This window comes from Zea mays, chromosome 3 (genome assembly GCF_902167145.1).
Source record: "Zea mays cultivar B73 chromosome 3, Zm-B73-REFERENCE-NAM-5.0, whole genome shotgun sequence".
In the NCBI taxonomy this organism is placed as follows: domain Eukaryota; kingdom Viridiplantae; phylum Streptophyta; class Magnoliopsida; order Poales; family Poaceae; genus Zea; species Zea mays.
In genome coordinates, this window is record NC_050098.1 from 41,050,045 (window position 1) to 41,060,941 (window position 10,897).

The 10,897-nt window shown below is 58.1% G+C and overlaps 1 protein-coding gene across 1 annotated transcript; it reads right to left on the reverse strand.

The window, feature by feature from the left end:
* Window positions 1-580: 580 nt before the first annotated feature.
* On the reverse strand, window positions 581-3,012 carry LOC103651896 (uncharacterized). The gene has a single exon (XM_020550689.1). It carries the CDS (start codon window positions 2,972-2,974, stop codon window positions 779-781), a length of 2,196 nt encoding a protein of 731 aa, XP_020406278.1. The 5' UTR covers window positions 2,975-3,012; the 3' UTR covers window positions 581-778.
* Between the last annotated feature and the right edge of the window lie 7,885 nt (window positions 3,013-10,897).

Below are 10,897 nucleotides of genomic sequence, written 5' to 3' on the forward strand. Positions count from 1 at the left end.
TGAGAATGTGAATGCTTATGTGAATTGATGTTTGTGAATGTAATTGTGAATGTGAATATGTGATTGTATTTGAAATTTGTGTATATATATGAAATCTGTGTTTTTTCTGTAAATGTCATAAATTTACAAAAGTTGGGGTTTTTTACCCCTGCTGAATAGTCTTATGTCCAACGGCTCAATAAAGGTGTCGGACAAAGAGTCATATTATGTCCGACGGTCCACTGCGAAGCCGTCAAACATAATAGAGCTTATGTTCGATGGCTTAGCAGTGGGCCGTCGGACATAAGAGCCATGGGCCCACCAACGACCATTACGGCCGTTATCGAAGTTAATGCCGATGGGCCATCGGACATAAGCTATTTCAAACGACGGTCGTCGGAAATAATTTTATTTCTGACCCGTTACGACCGAGGGATCAATGTCGTCGGACATAAGCCTTCGGCCGTTAGAAATAAGCTATTTTCGACGGCTTAGGGCTTATGTTCGACAGCTTTGGCCGTCGAAAATTTCCTCTTTTACTTGTGCGCCACACAGGTAAGACGGGTAAAAGGATGAGCAAGTTTTATGAGCATGGATGGACAACTCAATATGAATTACGATTCAGGATGAAGTGTCTAGTTGCATACAAATATACACCGGTAAGACGATGAGCTATAGTTTTATGAGCATGCATTCCTTAAATTAAAAAAAAACATATAGAGGCAAAGATGTAAAGGTCACGAGTTTGCTACCGTGTTGCAATACGTATGTACATGTTTCAGCAGTTCACCTCCACTGATTACGGGATATCACCGCCAGGCGTGTTAGGAGGCCTTGTGGTAATGCCAGCGTGGAGAAGCAACGCCCAGATGATCGTGATGAACTCGCCGCCGCCAGCCATGGCCTGGACGTGGCCCTTGCCATTCTCGGACGGCGCCACGAAGAGCACCATGTCAGACCAGAAGTCGGCCAGGATCCGGCATGCCGACGCCACGTCCTCGCCATACTCTTCCACCAGGTGCCGCCCGAGCTCCGCGCCCCGCCGCAGCACCGTGTCCCGCGAGTCCTTGCTCAGCTCCGCCACTAGCCGTTCATACCTCTCGGCAGTTGACTCGCCATCGCCGCAATAATCCGCACCAAGCGCGGCGCGCACGTCGTCGGACACTTCCTTGTACCTTCTCTTGGTCCACGCCGCGGAGTCCGGCAGCAGCTCTGGCGCCGCCGCTACCAGGTAGGCGCAGTAGTAGGAGAGGTGGCAGGCAGCGATCATATCCGGCGATGCTGACATGGTCTTCATCTCGAAGAGCCTCGTGGCGACGTGCCACACGAGGATCAGTTCCGTGTTGCTGCTCCTTTCACTAGCGTCCCACGCCCAGCTCTTCTGGGAGCCGTACATCGCCCAGTCCACCTTGCCACCCACTCGCCGTGCCGCCGCACTGTCTTCGCTCGCCCCGCCCCCGTAGCTGCTCAGAAGTGACCGGAACACCGCCTCCCTGACTAACGGCGACACCCGGATGGACATCATGAGCCCCGAACTGCCGTAGAGTAGCTCCGAGAGAAGCCCGATCCGCCTGCGGAAGCGGCGAGGTTCCAGCACAGAGTTCTGTCCCAGCTTGTCCCGCCAACGCCTCGCAGGCCTGAGGTGCAGCACAGCAGTGAGCGCCGCGTGGACGCAGCTGGATCGGCGCCACATCGACTGGTGCCTTATGTAGTGACCGAGCAGCGCCATCTTGGTCCAGTTGGAGCACATGCCGGCGATGATCTCCCATGCCTCGACGAGCACGACGGTGAGCAGGAGAGAGTAAGTGATGACCTTATACGACGTGTAGTGTATCACACCCATAACCTGATAAATCCATCCTACAGCTACGGCTCCGACGATGATTAGGAGGGAACAGATGTAGTTGAGCGCGGCGCACCACCCGCCGAAGATGCACAACGGGATGGGAGAGTAGTAGAAATCGCTTGCAAACCCTAGCTCGTCCACCAGGACACGGAACAGTCTGTCGACGTTGACCGCGCGGCTCGTGCCGGAGCTGTCCATGCCTCTGAGCACGAAGCTAAGCGCCTCGTTGGACCCAGCGTTGGCCAGGGGGTGCCCTGACAGCCTCCACCTAAGGATCTTGAAGAGCGAGTAGGAGAGGCAGAGGTCCCTGAGCTCCGCCCTCTCGGCGAGGATGCCATCCCCGTGCTCGGCCAGCCGCCACACGCGGTCCAGTGTGACGAGGTCACTGAATCTGTCCTGCAGGACGTCACGCTTTACGTGGTATCCCTGAGGGCTCTCCTCCACGTGCTTCTCCTTCTCTCCCATCACTATGTACCGCGGCACTTGTTCCCGGCCGCCGTCGACGAGATGCTCCATGTAGCCGGCGATAAGGCGCGCGTTCTTACCCAGCGCGAACGAGCCGCTCGCGCTGTAGAAGGCAGCCAGCTTGAGCGCCAGCTTGGCGAGACCAAGCGCGCTGAACAAGAAGAAGATGGCTCTGTTGAGATGGCCCAGCCATGTCGCCACTGGAACGCAGAGACAGATAAGGTAGGCCAGCCAGGCGTACTCCGCGAGGTTCTGCACGGGAGGCCTGACCCTGTAGCCGTCGATGCTAGCGTCACCGTCCCCAGGCATGGAGGCCGCAGCAGTGACGGCCGTCGCAGCGATGTTCGCGTTGCACTTGACGGTGAGGATGAGGACGAGCCACAGGAGGAGCGTCCACATGTCCTGGACGTCGCGGTTGTGCCGACCGGAAGGGGGAGGGGCACTTGGTGTGGGCCCCCTGCTTTTGCACTTGGCCGCCCTGACCCTGCTCAGTAGGACGGAGAGGATGGCGGAGGAGAGCGGCAGGAATACTATGGAGACACCCCACACGAAGAAGCGGACTGCCGGGTGCCGGCACAAACGACGGCCGTACGTGCTGAGCGCCACCAGCAGGACGGAAAGCACGGCCGCGGCGATGACACCGCCATTGCCGAGATCGTCAAGCGCTGAGTCGACGTCAAACATTTGGACCACTTCTAGCCGGGCTAACTTTCCTACTCGATCTCCTTATCCAGGCGCATTGAGCAGATGGGCTGCGTACCTATATATGCCAATTGCCAGGTCGGAAAGGAGAAACTTCAAACAACCTTGCAATGCAAGTAACAATATTCCGGTAACCTTGCAATGCAAGTAACAATATTCCGGTTTACTTTAACCGGAGAGTCAATATAGTGATAGAAAAATATGTTGACAATCGTATACTAATCTAATCTTTTTTAGCGATATTGATAAGTTTCTGTTGTATGTTTGGAGTGATGATATATCAGCACGAATTATCCTCGTAACTTAACAGATCAATCACAAAATTCATTCGAAGAATTTTTACATCCTTTAAGAGAATAAAACGTCAAATTTGTATTATGTAACTGAAGTGTATGTTTAAACATGAAACGAAAGTACTCTACTCACCCTAACAAATTCCATTCGTCTCTCATTCCCCCACATGATCATAGCTTGTAGAACAAGAATTAACTAGTATTAACCCTATAGAATAATGTTTGGCCAACTATGTTATATACAATGGTTGTCATAGAAAAAAATTAAACTGCTGAGAAGGTGGTACTGAGAAAATCCTCTTTTATGTTAATTGGAACATCAGTCTAAATTGTATGTTTTCACTTAAAAATATCTTGTGCACTCTGCTTTGGTCAGTTGCCTATCTTAACCTTGTGAATATTTTTAGATGTAAAGGATATGTGAATTGATTGCTACAATAAATCTAACCATCACAACACAACACATTAATTGAGGTGCATTCTTGCTCTCTCTCTATATATAGATAGATTGTATATTAGGAGCCCTGGGCTTCCAATAACTAGAGGAAGCCCAAGCCAGACAGTGCAATCCGGTCGAGCCGGACCAGGTCCACACGTCTATAAAAGAAAATCCGGAGTGCTAGGGTTCAGCTTTCATGCCCCCATCCAGATTCATTAGCGATAGCGCGTGCGACGACGGCGGTTGCCTGATAGCGCGCGCAGCGGTGGACCCCCAGCCAGTGGCTGCGGTGGCCGTGGCTCCCCGACCTCGGCGTGCGGTGGCGGCGGTTCCCAGGTCGGCGGTAGCGGCTCGCCGATCTAGAGGGCGAGCGACGACAGTGCCCTTGTGCGGGCAAGCGGCGGCGTTCCCGTGGCCCCGAGGCGGCGGCACTTCCACGGCCGGCGAGCAAGCGGCGCCCCTCGATGTGCGAGTAGTGTCGGGGACCATAATTAGGGGTACTCCCAAGAATCCTAAACTCGGCTGGTAATCACCATCAGCACAAGCTGCAAAGGCCTGATGGGCGCAATTCAGGTCAAGGCTCCGTCCACTCAAGGGATACGATCTCGCCTCGCCCGAGCCCAGCCTCGGGCAGGAACAGTAGACCCAGGTGGATTCACGCCTCGCTCGAGGGCCTCCTCAAGCAACGGGCGCACCTTCGACTCGCCCGAGGCCCAGCTCGGGCAGGCTTCACAGTGAAGCAACCTTGGCCAGATCGCCTCGCCAACCGACCGTATCGCAGGAGCATTCAATGCAAGGATCGCCTAACACCTTATCCTGACGTGCGTTCCTCAATCGGCAGGGCCGAAGTGACCGCAGTCACTTCGCCCCTCCACTGACTGACCTGACAGGAAAACAGCGCCGCCTGCCCTGCTTCGACTGCTGTGCCACCCGCCAGGGTGAGGCTGACAGCAGCCGAGTCCAGCCTCAGGCGCCATAGGAAGCTCCGCCTCGCCCGACCCCGGGGCTCGACCCCCGCCTCGACCTCGAAAGACGGTCTTCGCCTCGCCCGACCCCAGGGCTCAGACTCAACCTCGACCTCGGAAGACGGTCTCCGCCTCGCCCGACCCTAGGGCTCGGACTCAACCTCGACCTTAGAAGACGATCTCCGCCTCGCCCGACCCCAGGGCTCGGACCGACCACGTTAAAGGGGGGTACATCATTACCCTACCCATAGCTAGCTCAGGCTACGGGGAACAAGACCGGCGTCCCATCTGGCTCGCCCCGGTAAACAAGTAATGATGGCACCCCGCGTGCTCCCATGACGACGGCGGTTCTCAGCCCCCTACGGAAGCAAGGATACGTCAGCAAGGTCTCGACAGCCCCGACAGCTGTGCTTCTACAAGGCTCAAGCGCTCCTCCGACGGCCACGACATCACATGCACAGGGCACTAACACCTCTCCGACAGCCACGTCGACATGTACATAGGGCTCTGGCTCCTCTCTGCCGGACACGTTAGCACATTGCTACACCCCCCATTGTACACCTGGACCGTCTCCTTACATCTATAAAGGGAAGGTCCAAGGCCCTCGTACGAGGAGGTGGCCGCGCGGGAGGACGGGCTGACGGACAGTCTCTCTCTCTCTCCCTCGCGGACGCTTGTAACCCCCTACTGCAAGCGCATCCACCCTGGGCGCAGGACAACACGAAGCCACGGTTTTCCCCCTCCTTGTGTTCCGTCTCGCGCCGACCCATCTGGGCTGGGGCACGCAGCGACAACTTACTCGTCGGTCCAGGGACCCCCGGGGTCGAAACGCCGACAGTTGGCGCGCCAGGTAGGGGCCTGCTACGTGTTGACGAACATCTTCCCGTCAAGCTCCAGATGGGCAGTCTCCAGCAACCTCTCCAGCCCGGGACACTGCTCCATTTCGGGAGTCTCGAGTTCATGTCCCTCGACGGCAGCTACGACATGGTACTCCTTCCTCCGCCGTGCGACAACGACGGCCGTCAGCCCGCCCGACGGCGGCGGAATCGACGACGTCTTCCCCCCATGGCGGAAGAGCAGCATCCGGGCCTGTCCCGTCACCTTCCCTGCCGCAGGAGGAGGAGGCGGGGCAACCATGGCCAAGCAGGAGGCGGCACCTTGTTGGCTGTCGAGCGAGTCGACGACGCCGGCGCCCCAGCGATGGACACGTCGGGCGTTGACCTCGCGTCTGAGATGAAGACAAGCGTCGTTTCCCCGCAACACGCCAACCCCAAGCGGACGGATGATGCCAGCACGCTCGCGAAGGACTTGCTAGGCGTTAGCCTCGTACCTGAGATAACGGTGCAGTCCGTCCCCGACGTGACTCCGTCACCATCCGTCCATCAAGAGGTACCGTCCGTTTTCCACCCTATGCCTTTTAGATTCAGCTTCGACCCACCAAGCGACCCCGCTTCGGTGGACGCTTTCATAAAGGCATATCCTAACCTTCCGGGGTACCATATGTGGTCAACCTGGGACCGACTGACGGCCGTCTCGACCTATGGGCCCCCGGGTTCTGAGGAAGATGACGAGCCTGACTCTGGTTGGGATTTCTCCGGGCTCGGTAACCCCAGTGCCATGCGAGACTTCATGACCGCATGTGACTACTGCCTCTCCGATTACTCCGATGGTGGCCACAGCCTCGACGACGAGGACTGTGGCCCAAGTCGCGAATGTTTCCACGTCGATCTAGGGGGTCTCGACGAAGGCAACCACCTTGGTATGCCGGAGGACGGCGATCCCCCTAGGCCTGCGCCTCGCGTTGACATCCTTCAGGAGCTAGCTGTGGTCCTAGTCCCTGCGGGGGGTCAGGACACACAACTCGAGCAAATCCGCGAGATGCAGGCCAAGCTCGATGAGGAGGCAGGACAACTTGTGCAGCTCCGGCAGAACATCGGGCAGGAGTGGGCAGGCCGAGCACTAGCCGAAGAAGCACGTCATCTGGCCCAGGACGTCCAGCACCGCATCGCTGACGATGCCAGGGCAAGGCTGCCCCCGGCTTCCAGTGGGGTCGGCCAGAACCTGGCTGCAGCAGCAATACTACTCCGAGCGATGCCGGAGCCATCCACCACCGAGGGGCGGCGTATCCAGGGAGAACTCAAGAATCTCCTGGAGGATGCCGCGGTCCGACGGGCCGAAAGCTCTGCCTCCCGAAGGCAGGGGTACCCCCCGGAGCATCGCGCCGCGACTTCCCGATTCATGCGGGAAGCCTCGGTCCACACCGGGCGCACGCGAGACATGACGCCTGCAGCCCCGGGTCGCCTCGGCAACGAGCACCACCGCCGCGACCGTCGAGCCCACCTCGATGAGAAGGTGGCGCCGAGGCTACCACCCCAGGCGTGGGGGACGCTACGACAGTGGGGAAGATCGGAGTCCCTCGCCCGAACCACCCGGTCCGCAAGCTTTCAGCCGGGCCATACGACGGGCGCCGTTCCCGACCCGGTTCCGAGCCCCGACTACCATCACCAAGTACTCGGGGGAAACAAGGCCGGAACTGTGGCTCGCGGACTACCGGCTGGCCTGCCAGCTGGGTGGAACGAACGATGACAACCTCATCATCCGCAACCTCCCCCTGTTCCTCTCCGACGCCGCCCGGCCTGGCTGGAGCATCTGCCTCCTGCGCAGATCTCCAACTGGGACGACCTGGTCAAAGCCTTTGCCGGAAACTTCTAGGGCACATACGTGCGCCCTGGGAACTCCTGGGATCTCGGAAGCTGCCGCCAGCAGCCGGGAGAATCCCTGTGGGACTACATCCGGCTATTTTCGAAGTAGCGCACCGAGCTGCCCAACATCACCGACTCAGATGTCATCGGCGCGTTCCTTGCCGGCACCACTTGCCGCGACCTGGTGAGCAAGCTGGGTCGCAAGACTCCCACCAGGGCGAGCGAGTTGATGAACATCGCCACCAAGTTCGCCTCTGGTCAGGAAGCGGTCGAGGCCGTCTTCCGGAAGGACAAGCAGCCTCAGGGACGCCAGCAGGAAGACGTCCCCGAGGCGTCTGCTCAGCGCGGCACAAAGAAGAAGGGCAAGAAGAAGTCACAAGCGAAACGCGACGCCGCCGACGCAGATCTTGTCGCCGCCGCCGAGCACAGGAACCCTCGGAAGCCTCCCGGAGGGGCCAACCTATTCGACAAGATGCTCAAGGAGTCGTGCCCCTATCATCAGGGTCCCGTCAAGCACACCCTTGAGGAGTGCGTCATGCTTCGGCGCTACTTCCATAAGGCCGGGCCCCTGGCGGAAGGTGGCAAAGGCCATGACAACGACAAGAAGGAGGGCCACAAAGCAGAGGAGTTCCCCGAGGTCCACGACCGCTTCATGATCTACGGTGGGCAAGTGGCGAACGCCTCGGCTCGGCACTGCAAGCAGGAGCGCCGGGAGGTCTGCTCGGTGAAGGTGGCGGCGCCAGTCTACCTAGACTGGTCCGACAAGCCCATCACCTTCGACCAAGGCAACCACCCCGACCGTGTGCCGAGCCCGGGGAAGTACCCGCTCGTTGTCAATCCCGTCATTGGCAACATCAGGCTTACCAAGGTCCTCATGGACAGAGACAGCAGCCTCAACATCATCTACGCCGAGACCCTCGGGCTCCTGCGGGTCGATTTATCCACGATCCGGGTCGGTGCGGCGCCCTTTCACGGGATCATCCCCGGGAAGCGCGTCCAACCCCTTGGGCAACTCGATCTGCCCGTCTGCTTCGGGACTCCCTCCAACTTCCGAAAGGAAACCCTCACGTTCGAGGTGGTCGGGTTCCGAGGAACCTACCACGCAGTGCTGGGAGACCATGCTACGCCAAGTTCATGGCCGTCCCCAACTACACCTACCTCAAGCTCAAGATGCCGGGCCCTAACGGGGTCATCACCGTCAGATCCACGTACCGACACGCGTACGAATGCGACGTGGAGTGCGTGGAGTACGCTGAGGCCCTCGCCGAATTCGAGGCCCTCATCGCCGACCTGGAGAGCCTCTCCAAGGAGGTGCCAGATGCGAAGCGCCACGCCAGCAACTTCGAGCTAGCCGAGGCGGTCAAGTCCGTCCCTCTCGACCCCAGCAACGACGCCTCCAAGCAAGTCCGGATCGGCTCCGAGCTCGACCCCAAATAGGAAGCATTGCTCATCGACTTTCTCCGCACGAATGCCGAGGTTTTTGCGTGGAGTCCCTCGGACATGCCTGGCATACCGAGGGATGTCGCCGAGCACTCGCTGGATATCCGAGCTGGAGCCCGACTCGTGAAGCAGCCTCTGCACCGATTCGATGAAGAAAAGCGCAGAGCCATAGGCGAGGAGATCCACAAGCTGATGGCTGAAGGGTTCATCAAAGAGGTATTCCATCCCGAATGGCTAGCCAACCCTGTGCTTGTGAAAAATAAAGATGGGAAATGGAGGATGTGTGTAGACTACACTGGTCTAAACAAAGCATGTCCAAAGGTTCCCTACCCTCTGCCTCGCATCGATCAAATCGTGGATTCCACTGCTGGGTGCGAAACCCTGTCATTCCATGATGCCTACTCAGGGTATCACCAAATCAGGATGAAAGAGTCCGACCAGCTCATGACCTCTTTCATCACACCCTTTGGCATGTACTGCTATATTACTATACCATTCGGTTTAAGGAATACGGGCGTGACATACCAAAGGTGCATGAACCACGTGTTCGGAGAGCACATTGGCCGAACGGTCGAGGCTTACGTCGATGACATCGTAGTCAAGACGAGGAAAGCCTCTGACCTCCTCTCTGACCTTGAAACGACATTCAAGTGTCTCAAGGCGAAAGGCGTAAAACTCAATCCCGAGAAGTGTGTCTTCGGAGTCCTCCGAGGCATGCTCCTGGGGTTCATCGTCTCCGAGCGGGGCATCGAGGCCAACCCGGAGAAAATCATGGCCATCACCAACATGGGGCCTATCAAGGACTTGAAAGGAGTACAGAGGGTCATGGGATGCCTTGCGGCTCTGAGGCGCTTCATCTCGCGCCTCGGCGAAAGAGGCCTACCCCTGTACCGCCTCTTAAGGAAGACCGAGCACTTCACTTGGACCCCGAGGCCGAGGAAGCCCTCGGGAACTTAAAGGCGCTCCTTACCTGCGCGCCCATCTTGGTGCCCCCCGCTGCCGGAGAAGCCCTCTTGATCTACGTAGCCGCAACCACTCAGGTGGTTAGCGCCGCGATCATGGTCGAGAGACGAGAAGAAGGGCATGCATTGCTTGTCCAGAGGCCGGTCTACTTCATCAGGGAAGTACTGTCCGAGACCAAAATCCGCTACCCGCAAATTCAGAAGCTACTGTACGCGGTAATTCTGACACGGCAAAAGTTGCGACACTACTTCGAGTCTCATCCAGTGACTGTGGTGTCATCCTTCCCCCTGGGGGAGATCATCTAGTGCCGAGAGGCCTCGGGTAGGATTGCAAAATGGGCGTGGAGATCATGGGCGAGACAATCTCGTTTGCTCCTCGGAAGGCCATCAAGTCCCAAGTCTTGGCAGACTTTGTGGCTGAATGGGTCGACACCCAGCTTCCAGCAGCTCTGATCCAACCGGAACTCTGGACCATGTATTTCGACGGGTCGCTGATGAAAACAGGAGCGGGTGCGGGTCTTCATCTCACCCCTCGGGAAGTACCTCCGCTACGTGCTGCGCCTCCATTTCCCGGCGTCAAACAACGTGGCCGAGTACGAGGCTCTGGTTAACGGGTTGCGCATCACCATCGAGCTAGGGGTTCAGCACCTCCACGCTCGTGGCGACTCGCAGCTTGTCACCGACCAAGTCATGAAGAACTCCCACTGTCGTGACCCGAAGATGGAGGCCTACTGCGACGAGGTTCGGCGCCTGGAAGACAAGTTCTACGGGCTCGAGCTCAACCACATCGCTCGACGGTACAACGAGACTGCGGATAAGCTGGCTAAGATAGCCTCGGGACGGACAACGGTTCCCCCGGACATCTTCTCCCGAGACCTACATCAACCCTCCGTCAAGACCAACAACATGCCAGAGCCTAAGGAGGCCTCGGCCGCCGAGGGTGAGGCACTGCGCGTCGAGGAAGAGTGGAATGGGGTCATGCCTAATCGAAACTGGCAGACCCCATACCTGCAATATCTCCACCAAGGAGAGCTACCCCTCGACAGAGCCGAAGCTCGGCAACTGGCGCGGCGCGCCAAGTCGTTCGTCTTGCTGGGTGACGAG